Genomic DNA, 26019 nt, shown 5'->3' on the forward strand with positions numbered 1-26019 from the left:
TGCATATCTGCTGCAGTGATTTTTCTGTTTTCTTTATTGGAAAATGTATTTATTTCTATTGCATTTTTGACTGATAAAGAGTTCTGAATTGATAGTTTTTTCTTTCTTTCAGCATTTTAAAGATTTTATTCCACTGTCTTTTAACCTCTGTGTTTCCTTGTATTTATTTTTGGCTGTGCTGGGTCTTTGCTTTGCATGGGTTTCTCTAGTTGTGGAGAGCAGGGGCTACTCTTCATTGCGATGCGAGGGCTTTGCATTGTGGTAGCTACTCTTTTTTTTTTCCATTTATTTTTATTAGTTGGAGGCTAATTACTTTACAATATTGTAGTGGTTTTCGTCATACATTGACATGAATCAGCCATGGACTTCCATGTACTTGTGGTAGCTACTCTTGTTGCGGAGCACACGCTCTAGAGCGCTGACTGATAGTTGTGGCACACGGGCTTAGTTGTTCCGCAGCGTGTGGAATCCTCCTAGACCAGGGATTGAACCTGTGTCTCCTGCATTGGCAGGTGGATTCTTACCCACTGTGCCACCAGGGAAATCCTTAACCTCTGTGTTTTCTGATGAGATCTCTGCAATCATTTAAGTCATTGTTACCTTTCTATAATACGGTTGTTTTTGTTACTCTTTTTTTGGGTGAGGTGTACTGATTTCAAGGTTTTCTACTTATCTCTGGCTCAGAAATTTGACTGTGATGTGCTTGCTTGTGGTTTTCTTCATATTTATCCTGTTTGGGATTACCTGAGTTTACTAAACCTGTAAATTTATGTCTTTCACCAAATCTGGAAAAATTTTTGTCCTTAATTCCTTTATTTAGCTCTATTCTCTGTTTTCTCTCTTTCTGAATTCTATTACCTATATATGAAACTTTTGAATATTTTCTGGTTTTATCATTGTAGGGTTTAACTTTTGTCCTTAATAGTCATACTTCTGTATCCTCATATATAGGAATATATGTCCTATATTCTCTATATATCCTATATTCTATTCTAGAATATTCTTACATTGTCCTGTAGGTCTGTGAGGCTCTGTTTATTTGATTTCAATTCTTTCTCTCCTGCAGTTTTGATCATTTCTCTTACTCTAATTTCAGGTTCACTGACTTTTGCTTCTATTATCTCCACTCTTCTATTAAGCCTACTCAATGAATTTTTATCTCAGACATGATATTTTAGTACTAGTATTTCCACTTGGTTCTTTTTTATATTTTCTATGCTCAGATTTTCTTTATTTTCATTCATTACCAGCATGGTGTCCTTCATGTTATTAAATATAGTTAGAGTGGCTACCTCAAAGTCATGGTCTGCTAATTCCAACTCCTGCATCATCTCAGGTTTGGTTTCCTGGTGGTCTTTACCCTTGAAAACACATCACATTTTACTAGTTGTTTGTATGCTAAGTGGTTTTGAATTGTATCCTGGATATTGTAAGTGTTGTGGAGACTCTGTACTGTGTTACATTTTTCTGAAGGGTGTTCATGTTTTTGTTTTAGGAGAGAATAAATGATTAGACTGAAAATACAAAACTTCTCTGGCTTGTGATGGGGAGTAGTTCAAATTTAAGTTTAGTTCTTTTAGCTCTAGCCTTGGTTTTCTATATGTGGTTCAGGGGTCTACAGAGATGTGTGAAGAATTCACTTTATCTGGCTCTCTCCACTTAAGGATCTTTCTCTCCTCTAATTGTGGTTCCTACTGACTTACTGACTCCTCATTATTCCTCATGCCTGAGAAAATGAGGACTATCTGTCAGAGCTTTAGCTTCCTTATGTTGTGCCACAACCACGGCCTATCCTCAGAGCAAAGTAGTAAAATCAGGAAGCTCACACCATGCTAAACCGTTTCTCCAAATTCTGGCTCCCCACCAGATCTCCTCACTTTTCTTTACTCTCAGGAGCCCTCAGAAGTTACTGTATGTATTTGTTCAGAAGGCCTATTATTAGCTTAGTTAGGTATCCTGGATTCAGACCTTTTCTTTAAAGATTTTGCTTAAATATCACATTAATCCAGGAATTAAATTTAATAATTTATTTATCTCCGGATAAAGGGTTGAATGAATGTTTGAGAGAGTTAGATATCAAGAAATGTATTTTCTTTTCTTAAAAATTCCTTATTTTTTAAATTATGAAAGTATGATAACACATTTACAAGAGATTTGGAAAATACAGAACAAAGTTACATATAGTTCCACTATATATTATAATTATTTTTTAAGTAGGTAAATTAAGATTTTTAGTTGGAATTTCAATATCAGGCTCTCAAAAATTAATAGAATGAACAGACAGAAAAGTAGAAGGATATAGTAGACCTGAAAGCACTATTAACCAGTTCAATATAATTAAGATTTATACAGTTAAGGAATGTATATTCTTAAAGGAACAGCTTTTAACCCTACTGGATATAGGGTAAAAATGACATAAAAACACTGTGATGTGGGGACTTCCCTTGTGGTCTAGTGGTTAAGACTTCACACTGCCAATGCAGAAGGCACAGGTTCTGGTTGGGGAACTAAGATTCCACATGCAGTGCGACCAAAAGATAAAAATAAAATCAGTAAAAACAGTATGATGAAACAAATCAGCTTAAGTGAAATAAATTCAAAGAAGTAAACTGACTTTCTCAATGAGAATTTAGGTGTAATTTATAGGAGTAATATGAAATAATTATGAGACCTTTTATTAAGGAAAACAAAATATTGCTGTGAACATGATTCTGTTTCTTTACTGTATTATGAACTAACAATTTTAAAGACAAATTAGAAGTAAGTGAATTGCCACTTTTACCATTGATTATGAGTTGTAAATTGGCACAGAAATTTAGGAAAGTATTTTGCCATGTCTGATTAAAATTTAAATGTGCATACTTTTAACTAAGCACCTCTCAGAATAAACACATAAGCACATACATACACACACACTTTCAGAAATACACCTAAATATTCAATCATATAGTAAATATAAATTATGAAATATTCATAATGGCTGAATATTATACAGCCATTATCAGGAGTAAGAGTTATCTGGGAAATTCCCTGGCTGCCCAGTGGTTGGGACTCTGCTTTCACTGCCAAGGACCCAGGTTCAATCCGGGTCAGAGAACTGGGATTTCGCAGGTAGCACCACAGGGCCAAAAAACAAAACAAACAAACAAAACCCCCCAGAGTTATCTGTAGTGACATCATAAATGTTAAGTAAAAATAAAAAAACATAGTAGTATGTAGAACGTGGTTACATTTGGGTAGTATATATAATGTACATATTTATGTATATGTAAAAGTCTGGAGGAATATACAATTATCTATTAATGATGTAGTGTACATGAGAATGGGATTTGAAAGGACTTTCACTTTTTTTGCCTTTTCTGGATGAATTGAGTTTTATACAAGCAGAACGTATTTTTTAATGTTATTGAACCTAAATAAAATAAATAGAAGACCAAGAAAAAAATAAAAATATTCCATGCAGGAAATATAACCAAAATGTATATCTTTTTAAGACCTAAAATATATGGACATACTGTATTCACTTATTCAAAAAGCACATACATACACAATAAAAGCTTTTTACAGCAGTATAAACAAATATACTTTTACTTGCTAGTGATCCCCAGATGTTGTTTTCCTTAGTTTATTATAATATAACTTTAATATAATAAATAAATTAAAATTGTATATGTGATACCAGGAAAGGGCATCAGAGGTTTAGTGTTTAGTTCTTGTCACAAAGTAAATTTTCAGTTAATGTTGAATGAATGAAAAGGTTCCCAATACCAGAAAAAAGAATTTTTCTTTTAATAAAAATGAGTGAGATTGTTCAGCTCTGAATTATTTCTTCAAATAAGATTCTGACACCCTAAAGTAAGCAATTTTCTTGTTTACAAATTCTGAGCCTTAATAGTAAAATAGCATAGAGATAAAATAAATGGAAATACAGTGCAATCACATATTACTCTAGGGTTAGGGTCCAAAGTGTATGTGTGTGGTGAATAGCACGTTTAATTAGTAAAAACTAGCAAATCACCTAAATCTTTCCAAGTACATTTTCCCTAGTTGTATTGGTACCACTTTAAAGAGAAATTCTTATGTATGCTAAAGTTTAAGAATTACTAACCTCATCTAAATTAGGGAACAAAAGAAATTTTTTTATCTGGATATTCAGACTTTTCTGCCATTAAGACAAATGATGAATGAGGATTGATGGAGGATTATAAAGTGCTCCTGCTTGCCTATAGGGTTTATTCTATTTGCTTTTTAATGTTAACCTAGTAACCTTGATGCATATACAAATTTTTTAATGAGAATTAAATTTGATAATTTATTTTGGCTATGTATTGTAACATTATTGAATTTCTCCATGATTTTTTAAAAAATATATTGTGGGGGAGAATAAGCATAGGGAATAATCCATCATAATTTAATTTGTCCCTACCCCCAACCTAAAATTGCCAAGTTCTCAGAATTATAGCTACTTTCTCATCCAGGGATGTATACTCAGGAAACTCATGGTCTGATTTTTTCAGGGTTGCAGCTACTTTCTTAACACATCATTGTTGACACTTAGAAAGAAGGACTTTTTTGTAATTTGAAAATCCTCTTTATTCTTCAACTCCTGCTAGCTTAAGGAGCACTAAATCTACATATCCTAGGAGGCATATCTGTCTAGTATATCCTATGTATACATTGATTTATGAACCAATAAATGTTTTATATACAGTTGAGATTTCAAATGAGCTTATGATAATTGGATCAGAGGAATACTAGTCTAGCTTGAGAGTATAGCAGAAAACCAATCATGGGAGGCTATGATGAAATTTTAATTATAAAGGATATTGAATATCTTAGGGTGACAGTTCTGTTATAATAGATGCAACATTGAATTGGAAAGGGAGAAAGTGAGATTTTCTTCCCCCCTAGATCTGCTTGAAACCAACTCTTATTTCTAGTAAATTATCAAACCATTCTGTGCTTCAGTTTTATATCTTCATTAAAGTTACCACCTTATTGTCTTTGGTTTACTGAGTTTATTGAAAAATTCCCCAATGATTTAGATAAAGAAAAAGTCTCAAGTTAAAGTGTTAACTAATTGGAAAGTTTGGTATGTATGTGTGTATACAAATTTTTCTATTCACGGCTGGAAGGCTGAAGTAAGCATCAACCCACTTCAGGTTGTAGATGTATAAATTAAATGATATTAAGATCTTTTTTTTATGTAGAAAAGCAATTTATTCCATTATAAGCACTTACACAGTTAGTCGTGGAGAGTAACAGGCCTGCTGGTGAAACAGGTCACCCAAAATTGAGATGGTATCAAACTAGTGGTCAAAGACTAACTCCTTAAAAAAAATGGCAACTCTTACCCAGGATTAATTTAATTTTAAAAACAAATACAAGCTATGGTAGTGTTTGTTGATCACACATTCTTCTACTGCGTCATCAAAGGCTGCTTCCTTGTCAGTCATGGAGGGTAGGCAAGCTGGTGGGGATCCTGTGATTTTAAGATCTTTGAGACCATTAGATCAGAGATGCTATATAAATAGAACCAGTACTAGATTTTTCTTCTTAGTACTAGATTTTTCTTCTCAATTCCGTTAGTCGAGAATGCAAAAAAAGAATGCAGAAACTTGGGGTTTTGCTCTTTTCACTCATCCCTCCTTTCTCCTCAAGTTATTTTGATAATTTTATGAGACTTCTATCCCTATGCTGTACTCTTTTTTCTGGCTAATAATCATTGAAAATGCATACAATGGAAATTTTGCATGCTTTATCTCAATAAATGCCTAGCAGAAACTGTTGGTAGTAAGTACTATTTTCCCCTATTTTACTAAGCTGAGATCTATGAAGAGAAAGAGAGCATGCAAAAGCCTTTCCCAAGGACACATAATAAACAGTAGAGCCAGATCTTGAATCTTAAGAGTCTGGTTTTACATTAAGCAGGATTATTACAAGAGGATCCTCCCTAGGTACATGAACTAAGCATATGATGTGATTAAAAACCTTCAAGTGGAGTTGGTTCTATATTTGCTAGTGGAATTTAATCCTAGAATCTTACTACTTAGAAAATGCATTGTAAAAAGTTCTGAGGATGCCACAAAAATGAAGAATCTATAAGTCTCTTGTAACTCTGAGAGGTTTCTAACTTTGATAAAAGTTTTAGATAACAGTAATTGCTTATGAAAATACCTTAAAGATCTTTTCATATCACAGGATACATGGTACATCTTAACTTGGCTAATTTAGAGAATTTATATTTTACCCACCTTATAATGTACACATAACTGCTGAAGAATTTATGTAACAATATCCATCACAACACATACATGAATGAGATATTAGAAAAGTCTGGGAATTCCCTGGGGGTCCAGTGGTTAGGATGCTGTGCTTCCATTTCAGGGGGCCCAGGTTCATCCCCTGGTCAGGGAACTAAGATCCCTAAGCCAATTTATTTGTAAAACCCCATTACTAGGCAGAATATTATAGATGAGATCCTGCAAACAATGTAGTATGGCCAAAAAAGAGGCTCATTTGTAAAACCCAATTACTTAGGCACAATATTGAAGGTGAGAAGATGGTACTGAAAGAAGAAATGAAACACAAATCTGTTTTGTATCACAGTTTTGCTAAGGTCAACCACTGTGTGTGTGTGTGTGTGTGTGTGTGTGTGTGTGTGTGTAGGCCTCCCACGTGGCACTAGTGGTAAATAACCTGCCTGCCAATGCAGGAGACATAGGAGACACAGGTTTGATCCCTGGGTTGGGAAGATCCCCTGGAGGAGGGCATGATAACCCACTCCAGTATTCTTGCCTGGAGAATCCCATGGATAGAGGAACCTGGTAGGCTACAGTCCATGGGGTTGCACAGAGTCGGACACGACTGAAGCAACTTAGCGCGCACACACATGTGTATATATATATAAATATACATATATATTCCAACTGAAGTCTCTAAAAGATAAAAAAATTATAGTTGTAATAGGAATTGGATAGGAGCTCATAGAAAATACTTGGAAATTTTTGCTGGAGGCAGTAACATAATTCTTAATTAAGAGTGCACATGTAGTGGCCAGAGGTGGTATTTCTAGTTCAAGAAAAAAGGGCATGGAAAAGAGCTTCCTGAAGATTCTGTTAAATTCCTTCACCTTTTGGGTATCTAGTTTCTTCATCAGTATCAACCTGACTGGGGAATGTGCTCTTGTGAGCATTAAATGAAATAATATGTATAGAAACAATATGTAAACATAGTGCTAAGGCATCAACATGGCAAGGAGGAACCAAAAAGCCAATAATTACTTGACGCTCTGTATATATGAACAGATACTTTTGAGAATTCATCCTTTTTAGGTGGAGGTGTATGTTTGTTTTCTCCAAGCCTCAAACACAATGGGTATAGAAAGAAGACACTGTGACCTTCATTTAGACCAAGCTTAGGTCAATCCTGGAAAACAGTTCCAATTCCAGGTACCTCACCAATATCTACATTTTTTGAAATTATAAAAAAAAAATGTGTACAAATCGATGACTGCTTTGGCTAAAACCCACTTGGAAACAAGGGTATTTTTTTAGTGCCAAATTACCATCTTATTTTATTCTATGGCTAAAATCCCAAGAATTGAAGAGGAGAAACAGGGCCAAACAAGTTTTTCTATTAAAGTAAAAGGCCTGGAGTGATGAATAGAAACTTGGAACAGGTTTTAATGGCAATACCGGAAGCCAGGAATTAACTTAAATACAAACTTACCAATTTCTGGCATGCATTGAGTCTCAAATAGAATATTGGTTCTAATTTTAGTGAATTAGAAACATGACTTACTCCAGGAAGTTGGTATTCTCATTCCAGAAAGCTCAACTTGTTGCTGGATTGGCCTGGACAACTGATGCTTCCTTGCTTTAAGTCATTGATAAAATGTTGAATAACTGCTAAGACCAATGGTGAATCTCTGCAGTCACCTACAAGAATTCTCCTTTCAGGCTGAAACATTCCATTAATAAACACTTTTTGTCACTGTTATCCAAATAATTATGAAATCATCTAATTATACTGTCCATAGCCTTTCTTCCTTCCTTTTGTCTGTAAGGATATATTGGGGGAGTTTATTTAATGTCTTCATGAATTCCAAATAGACTGTGCCTGTAGCATTTTCCTTGTCAATTATTCTAGCAACTTGATAATCTAAAATGCCCATTTGGAATTTTTTTAAAAGTTTATGTGGTTGGTTTGATGTTACTAGAGCCAAAGTGGGCCCTAGTATGAATGCCTTTGTCTCTTAAGTGCTCAAAAACAGTTACTTTGGTAACAATAGTTTTGAAGGAATTTATATCAGACTCAATGGCACTTTTTAAAAAATAGGAAATTTGGTACTCTAGTCATATCTGTAAGTTCCTCTAGTACTCTGGAAGATCATTATTACTTGGCTTACTTATAGCACTTTTATGTTTCCTATCTCCTCACTGATCTTGAGGTTCAAGTTCCACTTAAACATTTTGCTCAATGAAAAATAAAGAATTTGGGTGAGATACTTTCTAAATTTCTCTCAACCTTTAACATTCCATGATTTTTGGTAGGCCATCTCAATTGAAAATAGTGATAGAGAAGCAAAGCTCTCTAATAATTGAATAGTTTTATTTTATCTGCTATATTACACTATCTGCCCCTAAGCCCTTAGTGTATTTCTCCCTTTCTATTATTTACCCAAAGATAGTTTGAGTTCCTTTGTTTATTCTAAGCAATTTTCAGATGCCTCAGTCTCGAAAAACATTATATTAATTTCTTAGAACTAAAGACTTAAAGGATCTTTCCCTAAAAGCTAATGCATTCCCTCTGGAGGAAAGGGACTGTGGAAATAATTCAACCATCATGTTAAATGAAAAATCTTTTTTTTATCTCTCCAACCACTGGGTGCTGTACCTGTAAAGAATGCTGTAATTATATTTGTAAACATTTTCCTTTTTAAGATGTATAAAGATCAGAAGTGCAGTTCCTTTATAACAAGATGGAACTTTTAAACTATTTTGGACTACACTAAACATTGGGATGTTTATTTGTCTCTGTTTTTAAATTATATGTCATGTGCTCAGTTGGTGGGACAACATATATGCACAGCTTAAAACTGAAAATTATAACCTTCCCTATTTGACAGATATTTGCATAATGGTCAGCCCAAAGCCTGATCCAACTAATGAGGACACCCTGTGGTCAAAAGACTCTAGCTTGTTTGGTTCCCCAAAGTAAAATGATTTGTAATGACACTAATAATAAAGAAAGGAAAATTTGTGTGAATTGGGAGAGTTCACTGAGCACCAGTATTTTCTCAGAGGCTTAATTGGGTCGTGTTCTGATTGGTTTGCTCCTTAACTGGGTTGTGTTCTGAGGTCCAGTGACCTCATGATAAATGCATTTTACAATTAAGGGATATAATTAAGGGAGACTATTTCAGAGTTTTTGGCTAACATGGGGGTAAACAAAATCATGTTTTTTGTGTGTGTGTGGTGCTTCTCATATCATGTTATTTTCTTTGTTAGTTATGAGCAGGGAATATATTTATTTTATAATTTATAATTATAAAGTAGAAAGAGTGATAATTAATAATTCTGAGCATATCCTTTCTTAAAGAGTCCATCAACTTTAGAATTAGTTCCAGGTTTGAAATATTTTGAATTTCAGATTTTAAAGGAAGTTAAATCATTGTGGACTGTTTAACCCTCTCACCATGAGATCTGGGGAAAAAAGAGGGAAATAGTAGCTCTTCTTATATCCGCTAAAAAAGGATCTGAAGAAGCAGAAACACCCATCACTTATTTATTGAGAGGTTTCCTACACTGTGAAGAATATACAGACACATACAACATGGCTTCTGCTTATAGGTTGGTTATAATTAAGATAAATAATATTGAAGCATTTGGATGAATTAAAACATGATACATTTAGAATTCTGAATGTCAGCATTTAAAGAGATGTATACTGTGAAAGAGATAAAAAGACCTTATGTTTAGAATAGACAATGTTTTATGGATTAGGTAGGTTTTAAGATGGACCTTGAAATATAGATAAGATTTGGAAAGGGGGAGAGAAAAGATGAAGCTATTTTTATTTGAGATAATTATACAGTGAAGTTGTAAATTTAGTTCTGTTCAAGAAACATTATTAAGTACCTCTGTGCCAATCACTGCACTGGGCGTTAGAGATTACAGCATGTTTGGCAACAGTTCTGCACTGTGTTGCTTACGTATTTTCACATATCTTAAAAAAGGTGAATCTCTTGTGAGGGAACAAATCCCTTGAAGGAAATCTCATGACGCAAGTCCCTTTTCTTTGGTGATATAGAAAAGGACTGGCTTTTGTTTTCAAAATATAGGATAAGTTTAACTTTGGTACACATTCATCTTCCCCATCATCACTGACTTCCTGTCTGGCATAGTTACAGGTGCTAATCTTTGTTTGATACTTTAAAGGGCCGTGCTATATACAGATTGTCAACTAAGGAGGTTATCTGATGATAAGAAGTTGTTGCATTTTGATAGTAATAATATTTGTCAATTACTATGTATGTTGTTTTTCCAGTTTTATTGAGATATAACTGACATACAGCATTGTATAAGTTTAAGGTGTACAGCATGATGACTTAAGTTACATACATCATGAAATAATTACTACAATGTTTAATGAACATCCATTTTCTCATATAGATAGAAAATGAAAGAAAAAGAAAATTTCTTTCCTCGTGATGAGAACTCTTAGGATTTATTCTGTTAACAGCATTCATATATAATATATAGCAGTATCAATTATATTATTTATAATCTTGTACATTATGTCCCTAGTACTTATAACTGGCAGTTTGTATGAAGCCCATCTTCTAACTGGTTTCATCTAGCTCCCCCTCTCCTACCCTGTCACCTCTGGTAACCATAAATCTGATTTCTTCTTCTATAAGTTTGTGTGTTTGTGAAGTATAATTGACCTACAGCACTATGTTAATTTCTGGTGTACAACATAGTGATTCAATATTTCTGTGTGTTACAAAATGATCACCACAATAAGTCTAGTTAGCATTTGTCACTATACAGAGATATCACATTATTATTGACTATATTCCCATATTGTATGTTTCATACCTGTGACTTATTTTATAAGAGGAAGTTTGTACCTCTTTAATCTCCCTAAGATTGTTTTATATACATCATTTCATGTAATTGTAATTATTCTATGAGTTTACTTAAAATTGTCTTCCCCAATTATAATGAGTAAGCTAAAGTTTTAAGTTATATAACATGACCAAGGCCACATGGTTAGTCATTGACAGGGGTGTGACTGACTTCAAAATCTGTATTACTAATCACTGTGCTACTCTGCTTTTCTGTAGAGCTTCTGGAAGGTCTGAGGAAAGGAAGGAGTGCATAGTGGTGTGGCTGAGGCATTAGTACTAATATTCATGGACAGGGCACCTGCCAGCAGTCTAAACAATCCCATTTCACCAACTAGTAAGGTTGGCATGAGACATGTACAATATCTGAGGAACTAAATCATTGGAGTGCCAAATACAGAGTACACCATCTCTTTAGTACACCTTTGAAAAGGGGGCTGATTTGCACTGGTGCTGTTTGCCTTCTCAGCCATCGAGGGAGTAAGCACTCGTTGAAGCTTATGATCCTGACACATCAAGATGGACAACCTGGCAAATGTCCTTGCTGGAAGATGACAGGATTACTAAGAGAATAGCCCTGATTTTTCTCCTGAGTTGACACTTGGGGGCTTCCATTAAAAACATTACCAAGCCTCTGTCATTTTCATCTCTTCCTTAAGAGCCTGCGATCTTGTCAGGGGCACAGGTCCATGCATGGTCAATGCCTAGTGACCAGGTTTCCGAGTTGTGGGCAGAGGTGGCAGTGACTATGAAAGCCTGGGAGGAGATGAGGGAAGAAAAGGTCATTCTTCCTGACAATTTATAACTTGATTCCACTTATAAGCCATTTATTTTCAGAAATAAGTAATGGGTGAAGACATAGGCCAGACCTACAATTCATGCACTTGAGAGTTTAAGGCTTTCTGAGATCAAATTACCACAGCAAACAGAGACAGAGTTACTATAGGGACATTTTGGAAGGAAGCTGACAGAGGGAGAAGCCAGAGGCCTAGGAAAGGAGATAGAAATAGAATGTGATGGAAATTGCTTCCCTCTCTGCACCCTTGAGGGAACGAAGAGGGCAAATAAGCAGCAGCACATAGAAGACACAGAAGGAAAAGATAGAAGGAAGCTGGGAGCTTCTCTGGAATAAATGAGTTAGGTTGTAGAGTTGTCAGCGGTTGCACTTGGTGTGTGGGAAGAAGAGATGCCCTAGTCCAGGCCTTTGAAACCTGGGCGCCTTGGCCCCTTCACCCCCTGAAGGAGCGAAGCATGTCAAATGTCAGGTCTTGTTTTAGTTTTGTTGCAGTTCATAGCTGGGAAATGACCCACAGCAGAAGATAAAGGAGCGAGAGGATGCTGAAAGAAGAGAAGGAGTGAGTCCTTTTTTTTTTTTTTTTTTTTTAAGTGGGGCAATGAGTTTTAAACTCTTGTAGAATAGATGAGAAGAACTGGGGAAAGTGGATGCTCAGAACAGAGAAGCAGAGGCAATGACACAGCACAGAAAGGCTTCCTCTGACCCTTCTGCCTTCCTGTTGGCTGAAGGCAACTGGTTATCCTCTTGTTGCCTCTGCAGCAATACAAGGGGTGTACTACACCTGCAGAGACCAGCAGGTGTAGAGAAGCCTCGTATTTATGGAATATGAGCTGCAGCCTTTGAAATTGCTCCCTGGTAGTGTAAGATAAATCCTAGCCTCCCACATTTTGCTTAATAAACAGCAGACTTTTCACTGCAAAGCATTAATGGATTCCAACTTCTGGACAGGCTTGGGAAATCAAGAGTAACAATCTTGATGTAATGGTTTTGCAGGTTCTTGACATTGTCATCCATTAAAGAAAAAAAATTAAATCACTTGAAAGAACAAAGAAAATGTTTTGGGTGATAAATGACAAAGATTTGAAGTACAATGAGAAAAAGCTTGAAGGAAGAATCTCTTTAAAATTTTACCAGATTCTCCCCACTATGATCAAAAGTGTTAAAGTAAGAGCTTAGCCTGCAGCTTCATGGAGCCAATTTTTAAAAATAATTTCAAAACCTGAAATATTGGTTATTTGCCAAGGCACACACTGAAAGTAAAGGCCATTCGGCTAGGAGCAGAATCGAGTGTTGGATCCCAGGATGCTAGTTTTAGGTCTGCTCCGCGAAAGAGGACAGCACTTGCCACCCCTTCCCTCTGCTCTAGAAGTTGAACACTTTCTGCAGTATTTAGTATTCAGGGAAAATGCTGGGGTCAGAGAAATAATCCTCGTCATCCTCCAGAGTGCGTCTCTCGCGTTTGTATCTTTGAACGTGAAGCCGCCGCCCAGATACCCGTACTTAGCTGAGGCCCTCAGTGTATTTTCTTGAATTGCGCTTGGAAATCTTTTCTTGGGAGCTGATAGCTCGAGTCCTAGAGACTTAGCAGCTTTTCCTAGAATCTGCTTACAAGACCCGAGCAGCAGCCGAGGGACCGCGGAGACGGGCTGAACAGAACAGTGGGGGCAGGGAGAAAGGGAGTGGCCGTGTTCCCGCGGTCCGCCGGGATCCGGCGGGTCCGGGTTAGAGGAGCTGGGGCTGGAGTGGTTGGAGCGACTGGGCTGACCCGGGCGGTCATCGTCCGCCACCTCGGTGCGGAATCGGAGCCGGACTTGCTGAGCACTCCTCCCCCTCCCCTTCTGCTTCCTCTTCCCTCCCCCTGGACCAGCGGCGGCGGCGGCGGCGGCAAGGAATCGAAGCCGGGCAGAGCGACTCGGCGGCGAGCGGATGAGCTGGGATATGGGGAGCCAGGGCTGGCGGCGGGGCCAGGAGCCCTCCGGGGGGCCCACGAGGGGAGCGGCCCCCGGCATTTGCTAGCGTTTGCTGGCACGTGAGGTGTGGGGGAGCGGGCTCTGGGCGGCTTGAGCGGAGGCGGAGGCGGAGGCGCGGCCGGGGCGTGGAGCAAGGCTGGGGAAGCTGCTGCCTCCGGCCCTGCCCGGCTGCCTCCGCCGTGGCCGGTGGCTATGGAGCTGGCGGGCACCAGACCCGGGGCGACAGTGCATCCGCGACTCCAGCCGCCCATGTCCTGGCTGCCGCTGTTGCAGCTTCTCCTGCTGCTGCTGAGCCCAGCGGCCTCCCAGCTGCGATACTCGGTGCCGGAGGAGCAGGCACCCGGCGCGCCTGTGGGCAACGTGGCTCGTGCGCTGGGGTTGGAGCTGCGGCGCTTGGGGCCGGGCTGCCTGCGCATCCACCACCTGGGTGCGCCCAGCCCGCGCTACCTGGAGCTGGACCTGACCAATGGAGCGCTCTTCGTCAACGAGCGCATTGACCGGGAGGCGCTGTGCGAGCAGCGGCCTCGCTGCCTGCTCAGCCTGGAAGTGCTGGCGCACAGCCCGGTGGCGGTGAGCGCCGTAGAGGTGGAGGTACTGGACATCAACGACAACTCGCCCCGCTTCCCGCGGCCCGACTACCAGCTGCAGGTAAGCGAATCAGTGGCCCCTGGAGCGCGCTTTCACATAGAGAGCGCGCAGGACCCCGACGTGGGCACCAACTCGGTGCAGACCTACGAGCTCAGCCCCAATGAGCACTTCGAGCTGGACCTGAAACCCCTGCAAGAGAACAGTAAGGTGCTGGAGCTGCTGCTGCGGAAGGGCCTAGACCGCGAGCAGGCAGTCTTGCACCACCTGGTTCTCACAGCTGTGGACGGGGGCAGCCCAGCCCGCTCCGGCACGGCGCAGATCTCGGTGCGAGTCCTGGACACTAACGACAATTCTCCCGCCTTCGACCAGTCCACTTACCGCGTCCACCTTCGAGAGGATTCGCCCCCAGGCACGCTGGTGGTGAAGCTGAATGCCTCCGACCCGGATGAGGGCTCCAATGGCGAGCTCACGTACTCCTTGAGCAGTTACACGTCGGACCGGGAGAGACAGCTCTTCAGCATCGACGCCAGCACGGGGGAAGTGCGGGTCAGTGGAGCGCTGGATTACGAGGAGGCCTCCTCCTACCAGATCTATGTGCAGGCAACTGACCGGGGTCCGGTGCCCATGGTGGGTCACTGCAAGGTGCTGGTGGATATCGTGGACGTGAATGATAATGCACCAGAGGTGGTGCTCACGGACCTGTACAGCCCGGTGCCTGAGGACGCTGCCCCCAACACTGTTGTGGCCCTTCTCAGTGTCAATGACCAAGACTCGGGTCCCAACCGGAAGGTGAGCCTGGGCCTGGAGGCTGCACTGCCTTTTCGACTGAATGGGTTTGGAAACTCCTACACACTGGTGGTGAGTGGACCCCTGGACCGGGAGCGGGTGGCTGCCTACAACATCACAGTGACTGCCACTGACGGGGGAGTGCCACAGCTCACGTCCCAGCGGACACTGCAGGTTGAGATCTCTGACATCAATGACAACCCCCCCACTTTCCCAAAGGACTCCTACTCCATCTACATCGAGGAGAACAATTTGCCAGGGGTGTTGCTCTGCACTGTGCAAGCCACGGACCCAGATGAAAAGGAGAATGCGGAGGTGGCCTACTCCCTCCTGGAGAGGGAGGTTCAAGGGCTGCCAGTCACCTCCTATGTCTCCATTAACAGTGCCAGTGGTAGCCTTTATGCTGTCAACTCCTTTGATTATGAGAAGTTTCGGGAGTTTTTTGTGATTGTGGAGGCCCGAGACAATGGGAGCCCACCACTGAGCAGCACTGTGACCGTCAATGTGTATGTAGTGGACGTGAACGACCACGCCCCTCACATCCTGTACCCTACCTCAACCAATTCATCAGTAGCCATTGAAATGGTGCCTCGAAGTGCCCCTGCTGGCTACCTGGTCACTAAAGTCATAGCCATGGACTCAGATTCTGGGCAAAATGCTTGGCTCTTTTACCATCTGTCCCAGATTTCTGACCTGGACCTCTTTAAAGTAGAGCTCCACACAGGAGAAATTAGGACTACCAGGAAGATGGGAGATGAGACTGGAACCACTTTCAACCTGACCGTGGTGGTCCGAGATAATGGAGAGCCGTCGCTGTCAGCCTCTGTGGCCATTACAGTAGCCGTGGTGGATAGGGTTTCCAGAATCCTCCCTGACACTCAGAGACATGTGAAAAGTCCTCGGACATACTCTGAAATTACACTTTATCTCATAATAGCACTAAGCACAGTGTCTTTTATATTTCTTTTGACAATCATTGTTTTGAGCATCATCAAGTGCTACCGCTACACTGCTTACGGCACCACGTGCTGTGGAGGTTTCTGTGGAGTGAGGGAGCGGTGCCCTGCAGAACTCTACAAGCAGGCCAATAACAACATCGATGCCAGGATACCTCCCGGCCTCAAAGTGCAGCCTCACTTCATCGAAGTGCGAGGGAACGGCTCCCTCACCAAGACCTACTGCTACAAGGCCTGTCTGACAGCAGGCTCAGGGAGCGATACCTTCATGTTTTACAACACAGGGGCCCAGACGGGACCGGGACCTGGGGGGGCCCAAGCAGCGGCGGGGGACAGCAGGCACCTCACAGGCCAGAGTGGGCAGAGTGCTGGGAACCTGATTGTTCTCAAAAATGAAGCTGTTCCTCAAAATGAGGTGAGATGGTAGTCAAGGGGTCTTCCACAAAGTCTTGCATTTTTCACCCCCCTCCACCACTATCATGTGGTTGGCTTTATTGAGTTATTAACAATGACAAGGGTTATCTGGTAAACTGAATATGTGTAGTACCTGTGACTGGGTTATAATCTAATGTGTTTTCCTCTCTAGAAAAATAGCACTAGAGAATTCTTTTAGTTTCCCCTTTCTTCTCAGATACGTGAAGACTTGACTATAAAATTGTTTGAGAAATGAGGGTTTGTCTTGAGTGTGTGGTGTTCAAGCACAGCTTTGTAGAGAAATAGGATAGGCCTGAGAATAAGATGGTGCTATAGGGGGTGATGTTATGAGACTCAAGGAGGAAGGGCTTGTGCCATGTCATCTACAGGGCAAGTTCTCTTTTGAAACCCTTGAGGAGTGTTGTTTTTTCGAAGTTCTTAGACTTCAGGGTTATGGTGGTCACCTCTGTATGCTTTCCATACTGTTTATACCTTGGACTATCTACAGTGTAAAGTATCTAGTTAATATTTCTGGATATTAGTTCATATTAGTTAATCCAGTTAATATTTCTAATATTAGTTTTGCATTGTACTAATGTTGTATGATCTGCTAGAAACTCTTATCAGAGTTGATAAGACCATAGAATGTGGACCCTCTCCCCTGAAAACAAAGTTTGTTTTGGCAACTCTTCTGTAGGGGTTGTCAGAGGAGATGAATGATAGTAAGGCCAGGAACCAATTTGTCTGGTTGGACCATGAAGATGTTAGAATGAGTGGACTAGGGATGTGAGGGTATGGTGAAGCCTGGGACAAGCCGGGGTTGGGGAGAAAGAAAGGGGGGAAGAATTCTGCCCTTAGTCACCTTTCTTGGCATTGTGTGAACTCATTGTAAGAGGATTTCCCTGCATTTAGAGCAAGTGTGGTCTGATTCCCTCTTAACAGTTTCTAATGTTTTGATGAGATGTGAAGCAGCCTCTTCAAGGCCCTCCTGTCTTTAACTTAAATGATAATACTTTAATACTTCAGTATGATCCAAAGCACACGTTCATTTTCTGAATCTAGCTACAAAAGCCTTGGAAAGTGGGACTTATCGTACACGAAGGACAGGTGTTAGTAGACACACTGGTTTTAGGTTTTAAGTAGGCATAAGGCTCGTTTACTCGTTACATGCAGGATGTGTATGTTGAATAGCACATGTGTTTTGTGTCGTGTGTTTGTCTCCACATGCATTTTCTATGATACTTTAAATGGAATTTCAGAAGTTAAAATTTTATCTCATAAATAGTGATAAATTGTTTCTTCCCAAACAACTACTTTGTAGCTAGGACTTTCAGAGGAACTGCAAAATGAATTAATAGTATTTGTCCCTCCCATATTTTTGTGATGTGTTTTCATTGACATATTGCTGTCTTTTTATTATTGTCCATAGTTTCACATTCTAAATTCATGCTCATCTTCAGGAAATTAATGCATAAGCATAGAGTAGAACAGAGATGGATTGAGAGAATTTCCATGTACATTGAAGGTAGATTTATCTGAAGAGCCTGGTGTTAGTCAATGCTGAGCAGTCACCAGAGGCAGATTGCAAATTAAGAACAGGGGATGGGGAATCAAGGAGTTTCCAGAATTCTTTTGGAATTCATAGCTTTTGGCAGCATGTAGGGGAGCCTGGTGGGCTGCTGTCTATGGGGTTGCACAGAGTCGGACACGACAAAACGAATTAGTAGCAGCAGCAGCAGAAGGGCTTGATTTTAAATAAGGATGCTGTAGACATTTGCTGAACAAATTCCTGAGAAGTCCTCATGAGCCTCTCTACAGAGAGCAGGGCAGGCGAGCTTTGCTACCAGCTGTGAGCCAGAAGAGAGGGGAATGAACTCTTACCCTCCCTCTCCTGACTCAAAGCTTGGGACAATTTGATATGTGAACTATTTCTGTCTCACACTGACCTGTGTGTTAATATGTGCTTTGGTTCACAAACCTTTAATCTAGGGAGAAAATTGTGTCAGAAAAGTGCTTACTTCTGTGGGATTTTGCCAGGAGAGTGCTTGATTTTAATAATGGCAAATTTTTGCCAGACACTTTTGGAAATTCAGTGCCTATCTGCAGCTCCTGGAATACTTGTGGTTACACAGAGAGAGTGAGTCATGTTGTCATAGCATGGCAAAATGGGGACAGAAACCACTCAACTCTGAAAGTCATCACCGCTAGATCAACCTGTTAAATTCTCACATTAGGCTTTCTGTCTTCTCTACCCAGTCCTTTCAGATGGCAGGAGAGTCCTGGGGTGCAATTAATTCCATGTGCCTAAAATTAGTTGGAGACTGGAAAAGATGAATAAGGCATTTGTGCTCACTGACCACCCAGCAATATATAAAAATATTCTGCACTGCAATATATGTGTGGTTTCATTACCTGTAAGTCATACATTAAACAGATACTTATCAACATCTAGCATGTGAGGAAACAAGATCAGAGAGGTTAAGTAACATACACAGTCACTCTACTAGTGGTATTTTAAGTCATACCTGTCTAACTCCAAAGACTGTGCCTTTTGAAATGTTATAGATAGAAATCTCATTGTTTATATTCCTGTTGATATGGGATACTCAGGCATTTAGGCTACTGCTGATTCACCTAGTAGTGTCAATAAACTGCTCTGGAAAAAGAGGAATTCTTTGCATAAAAGTAGGTCACCAATGGGAGGATCAGTGAGTAAAAAATGTTACTACCAAACTAGCATATTTTTATTTGTTTTACCATTGACAAAACCTGTTCAACAGATCTTTTATCTTCATTCTTTCTCTTGTTTCTCTTGTTGCTTATTAAATATCAGTATTTAACACCAGACTGATCTTTCAGTAGATTTTATCCCCCAGTGAGTTTATTTCATGAGCCACTTGTGCAGTGAGGTTTTTGGAGTAACTGTTTAACAATGGGGCAGAATTTTTCTTTGGAGAGATCTGAAAACCTCATATTGAATGTGGCTGGCACCCTCTTCAGAATCACCAAGAAAAAAACACAAAGCTTATGGTGGATTCTGTGCACCTGTGGTCCTGTGACTCCGGATGAGTCACATTGAGTGCTCTGGGCAGAATTGTCCAACTGGGCCTCACTGGGACTGGTTGGCCCAAGATGTAGAAATCACAAGAGAGTAGCAGAAACGAGGTATATTTACAATCACTTTCACTTATTTTAAAGCCATTTGGAGTCACCAAATCTTCAGTTATTTTTGCTGCTATGTGTACATTTTAACTCTAATTCCAGATGTAGTAACCTGGAAAGTAACCCTCCTTTCAGTGGCACCTAATTTATTACCCACAGGACTGACTCTTATAGCTGGTGACTGACTGTGCCCTGGATCAGAATGTACACTTCGTGTAAAGTGCCATTGTAGTGAATTCATTAAAAACTGCACAGTGGTCAAAATAGGCAAAAAAATTGTGTCTGAGCTTCCATTTCAATGTCTCATCCTCATATGGTCACTTTTGAATGGGTGGGGCTGTTTTGTTTTGCCATTTCTGTTTTGCTTATAGGACTGTTCTGAGAAAAGGTTTCTTTGGTCTAAGAATACAATAATTTATTCGCATTACCCCCTTCCTCCCCTTTTCTACAGATCAGCTAAGCCAGATGGAATTATGGCTGAGCTCCTCTCTGTCTCTTTATCTTGCACATATTCTGATTGTTGAAGAAATCTGTTTACTATAGCTTGAATGTCATTGGCCTACCCTTTGTACTGACCCAGGAGTGAGCCTGCACACGGGCATCTGGTCTAACTCAGAACACTCTGCAGGGACACAGGCTGGCATATTATAAATTGTCTATTGGCATGCTGTCTGTTTGACAGAATAGCAGAGTCGGTTCTGGATACTTGCCTTGGTTGGCCACCAAGTTTTGCTCTCAGTGAGAGGTCAGGTTGATGTCAGTTTGCAAATGTTTGAGGAAAAACTACCACCAGCAAGCCAGAGGTTTAGCTGAACTGTGGGGATTTACAGATGTTTTCGAATGTGACTTTTGTAAATTTCACCTGGCTCCATGTTCTTGTGCATATTATAGTACGAATATAAATTTGGCTTATTCATATGATAATATTTTGAGTATTTTAATCTAAAAGCATGATTTCAAAAATCAAAGGTCAAGAGAATTCCTCTGAAGTGTTTTAAATATGCTAGCCTAAAAATTATGCAACTTTTTTGCTTTCAAGGATTTGAACTTGACAAATGCGAAGAAATCTCCAAAATTGCAAAAATTGAAGAAGAATGTTAGTTCCTTGGCACATAAGCAACATTGGTTCCTTTCTGGCCTTGCAGGGTCAAAACTCTGGGCTCCAGGAAAGTAAAACTGTGAGTGAGAAAGTGACTGCTGTGCTAGCAGGCTGTGCATCCAGAGTTAAGCAGACCTAGCATTTTCTGTTGTACTGGAACCATTATGTATGTTTTTTAAAGTTATGTGTACTTTGTTTTCCTGCTCTGTGGATTGAGGTTATAAATGACTGTTTTTAGAAGTAAGTATTCACCTAGAGGGGCTTCCCAGGAGGCACTAGTGGAGGGTTCAATCCCTGGGTCAGGAAGATCACCTGGAGGAGGGAATGGCAACCCACTCCAGGATTCTTGCCTGGAGAATCCCATGGTCACAGAAGCCTGGCGGGCTACAGTCCATGGGGTCGCAAAGAATCAGGCATGACTGAGCCACTGAGTGTGATTACAATTCACCTAGAAATCTCATACTTACCATCTTTTCATTTTGATTTACGAGAAGACTAATATGTAACATAACAATGATTATTTTAAATGTTAGATTCCTTTTTGCCTTGATGACCAACAGTTTTATGTATTCATTTCCTATTGCTTTGTAACAAGTCACCACAGATTAGTGGTTAAAACTAATACTCAATTATTATCTGCCCATTGTGGCTGGCTTCTCTGCTCAGGTTTTCACAAGGCTGAAAGCAACATGTCTGCCAGGCTGAGTTCTCTCTTGGAGACTCCGAGGAAGACTCTGCTTCCAAGTTCATTCAAGTCGTTGGGCAGAATGCAGTTCCCTGAGGACTGAGCTCCCTTTTTTCTTACTTGCTGTTGGCTGGAGTTCCTACAGGTTTCTTTAGGTCCCTGCCCCATGGCCCCCTCCATCTTCAGAGCTGGAGAATATTTTGACAGTGGAAAATATTTTCTCTTGTGGACTGTCTCTCATGCTTCAGATCTCTCTGATTTCTGTCTCTGATCTCTACACCCAGACTTAAAAGACTGGAATGATTAGATCATCCCCACCTATATTATTTCCCTTTTTAAGGCCAACTGTGCCATATAGAATGACTTGATCATGGAGTAAGGCCCATCATATTCAGTCTTGGAGATTATACAGGGCATTCACATGGGGTGTGGGGATCCTGGAGGTCATTTTTGGGTTTTGCCTACCATAATTTATATTAGTGTTCATAAAATATCACTGAAAAATTTGCAGTGGATACATCTTTAATAGATTCCTACTAGGAAGGAAAAGAAGATGCTACATGTAGTCTTGTTTCTCAGATGACCATTTATTGATAGCTTCGTGGACTTCCATGATAAGAAGTTAGCATTTACTTCACTGAGTAGTCCTATGATTTTATGAATGGCATAGAGGATCTGTCCTGGAAAAGGTGATTCACCCTTTTGTGGCTGAAATATTCCATAGTATAAATAATAAATAATACCACTGACAGGATAAATCAAATCTCAGCTATAATTTTGATAGAAATGTAAATGGATTCTTGTTCTTGAATACTACATACATCACCTGCATGAACTACTTAATTCAGCTTTTCCACTTCTGGAATTTTGTGACTTATTCTACTGAAGGACTGCTCTTGGAAACAACATACTCGGGCTTTTTGCCTATAGAAATTAAGCAAAGCCCAGGGATGTACCATTCAAGTATTAGAGAACTAAACATATGTCTCATTGTATCAGGTATATCAGTAGTCAACCTCTCAGCTTCAATTTTTCCAAGTTTAACCAAGTTCAGATGAAACCCATGTACATTTTTTTACTTTTAATTTCATATCATTTTAAAATCAATCAATATTGGGGGAAGTCAGTCATAAAAAAAAGTATATCTGCAAAGTTATTTAAAACACAGACTTTCACATTCAGTTCAGTCGCTCAGTCATGTCCGACTCTTTGTGATGCCACGGACTGCAGCATGCCAGGCTTCCCTGTCCGTCACCAACTCCTGGAGCTTGCTCAGACTCATGTCCATCAAGTTGGTGATGCCATCCAACCATCTCATCCTCTGTTGTTTCCTTTTCCTCCTGCCTTCAATCTTTCCTAGCATCAGGGTCTTTTCAAATAAGTCAGTTCTTCGCGTCGGGTGGCCAAAGTATTGGAGTTTCAGCTTCAGCATCAGTCCTTCCAATGAATATTCAGAACTGATTTCCTCTAGGATGGACTGGTTGGATCTCCTTGCAGTCCACAGGACTCTCAAGAGTCTTCTCCAACACCACAGTTCAAAAGCATCAATTCTTCAGTGCTCGGTTTTCTTCATAGTCCAAATCTCACGTCCATATGTGACTACTGGAAAAACCATAGCTTTGACTAGACGGACCTAGTCTGTCTAGACATTACCTGGCAAAGTAATGTCTCTGCTTTTTAATATGCTGTCTAGGTTGGTCATAACTTTACTTCCAAGGAGCAAGCATCTTTTAATTTCATGGCTGCAGTCACCATCTGCAGTGATTTTAGAGCCCCCCAAAATAAAGTCTCACTGTTTCCATCATTTCCACATCTATTTGCCATGAAGTGATGGGACCAGATGCCATGATCTTAGTTTCCTGAATGTTGAGTTTTAAATCAACTTTTTCACTTTCCTCTTTCATTTTCATCAAGAGGCTCTTTAGTTGTTCTTCACTTTCTGCCATAAGGATGGTGTCATCTGCATATCTGAGGTTGTTGATATTTCTCCCAGCAATCTTGATTCCAGTTTGTGCTTCATCCAACCCAGCATTTTGCATGATATACTCTGCATATAAGTTAAATAAGCAGGGTGACAATATACAGCCTTGACGTACTCCTTTTCCTATTTGGAACCAGTCTGTTGGTCCATGTCCACTTCTAACTGTTACTTCTTGACCTGCATACAGCTTTCTGAGGAGGCAGGTCAGGTGGTCTTGTATTCCCATCTCTTGAAGAATTGTCCACAGTTTATTGTGATCCACACAGTCAAGATTTTGGCAAGTCAATAAAGCAGTAGTAGATGTTTTTCTGGAACTCTCTTGCTTTTTCAGTGATCCAGTGGATGTTGGCAATTTGATCTCTGGTTCCTCTGCCTTTGCTAAATCCAACTTGAACATCTGGAAGTTCATGGTTCACATACTGTTGAAGCCTGGCTTGGAGAATTTTGAGCAACACTTTGCTAGTGTGTGAGATGAGTGCAATTGTATGGTAGTTTGAACATTCTTTAGCATTGTCTTTCTTTGGGATTGGAATGAAAACTGACCTTTTCCAGTCCTGTGGCCACTGCTGAGTTTTCCAAATTTGCTGACATATTGGGTGCATCACTTTCACAGCATCATCTTTTAGGATTTTAAATAGCTCAACTGGAATTCCATCACCTCCCACTAGCTTTGTTTTTAACGATGCTTCCCAAGGCCCACTTGATTTCACTTTCCTGGATGTCTGGCTCTAGGTGAGTGATCACACCATCGTGATCATCTGGGTCGTGAAGATCTTTTTTGTATAGTTCTTCTGTATATTCTTGCCACTTCTTCTTAATATCTTCTGCTTCTGTTAGGTCCATACCATTTCTGTCCTTTATTGTGCCCATCTTTGCATGAAATGTTCCCTTGGTATCTCTAATTTTCTTGAAGAGTTCGCTAGTCTTTCTCATTCTGTTGTTTTCCTCTATTTCTTTGCATTGATCACTGAGGAAGGCTTTCTTATCTCTCCTTGCTATCCTTTGGAAGTCTGCATTCAAATGGGTATATCTTTCCTTTTCTCCTTTGCCTTTTGCTTCTCTTCTTTTCACAGCTACTTGTAAGGCCTCCTCAGACAACCATTTTGCCTTTTTGCATTTCTTTATCTTGGGGATGGTCTTGATCACTGCCTCCTGTACAGTGTCACAAACTTCCATCCATAGTTCTTCAGGCACTCTATCAGATCTGATCCCTTGAAATCTATTTGTCACTTCCACTGTATAATATATAATGACTTCCACATTAAGTGAAATGAAGTCGCTCAGTCGTGTCTGACTCTTTGCAACCCCATGGATGTAGTCTACCAGGCTCCTCCATCCATGGGATTTTCCAGGCAAGAGTACTGGAGTGGGTTGCCATTTCCTTCTCCAGGGGGTCTTCCTGACCCAGGGATTGAACCCAGGTCTCCCGCATTGTGGGTAGACACTTTACCATCTGAGCCACCAGGGAAGTTCTCTTTTCACATTAGGGGTACCTAAACATGACTATCAGCCAGACCTACTTATGAGACAGGCAATTAATCTCTCTAAAATTCCAGATTTCTAATTTTTGTAATTTAAGTATGATAATGTTGCCATTGCTTGGTAGTTAATTTATTTGAAAGGATTTTAAAAGCCTATCCAATACCTGAACCTTACTAGCTTCTGAGGATATAACTATTTTATGAATATTAGAGACTATCTATATGTTTTATAAACAAATATATAATCCCTTTCATAGAGATTATGGTCTAACAAAGGTGTTAGGATAAATGCAGTAATATGTATAAAGTGCTTATCCCATTGCCTAGTATTGTGTGGATACATAAAACATATTAAGTACTTTCTTCCTTACCTTTTCCCTGCCTGATCTCGTTGCTGTAAGATGTATCATAACTATGATTCTGGTAAATAAATCTCAGAAGCATCATGTTGCTGAAGAATTAGTATAGAAAATAGCAGCATGACAAATTACACGTTGCTGAGGAAGTGAGATTATGTAATGGACTGAGTTTCCTGGTCAATCTTGCCAGAACTGTGCCTTTCAGCAAAATGAAGTTGGTGATTTTGTTCCCAAGATCAGCAGTTTTCATCATGGATGTTACCCGGTCATAGAAAAATTGGCAGCATTTACTCAACAGCTGTCAGAGTCTTTCTTGAAGGAAGGGTCTCATAGCTGACAAGCTGACACCAGTGCTACTGATTGTCAGGGGAAAGCCGGTGATGACATGATTAATAAAAAGTATTTTGATCACTTTTCAGGTTTACCAAATGGTTGAAATTATTTTCTCTGTTGCTCCCTCTACTACCACTGATAGAAAATGGGAACCCTTCATTTCATCTGTAGATAGTTTTATGCTACTTTATGAGGAATATCAATAGCAGTTTGTGAACTCAAGAACCAAGGGTGAAGCAGCTTTTATGTTCGTATCTTGCCAACAGAATGGAAGG

At 40.1% G+C, this 26019-nt stretch overlaps 1 protein-coding gene across 10 annotated transcripts in view; it reads left to right on the forward strand.

The window, feature by feature from the left end:
• LOC110148446 (protocadherin alpha-C2) overlaps positions 1–26019 on the forward strand; it is a 187734-nt gene that overhangs the window by 126707 nt on the left and 35008 nt on the right. Inside the window, exon 1 of one of the 10 annotated variants that reach the window (XM_020910452.2) lies at positions 13353–16645. The exons of 8 other annotated variants lie outside the window; for them this stretch is intronic. In XM_020910452.2, coding sequence (XP_020766111.1) covers positions 14093–16645 — 2553 coding nt within the window. In that variant the 5' untranslated portion in view covers positions 13353–14092. Of the gene's footprint in view, positions 1–13352; positions 16646–26019 lie in introns of those variants that run through there. One more of the 10 variants, XM_020910450.2, reaches the window with a different exon arrangement.

Source organism: Odocoileus virginianus, chromosome 3 (assembly GCF_023699985.2).
Source record: "Odocoileus virginianus isolate 20LAN1187 ecotype Illinois chromosome 3, Ovbor_1.2, whole genome shotgun sequence".
Lineage (NCBI taxonomy): Eukaryota > Metazoa > Chordata > Mammalia > Artiodactyla > Cervidae > Odocoileus > Odocoileus virginianus.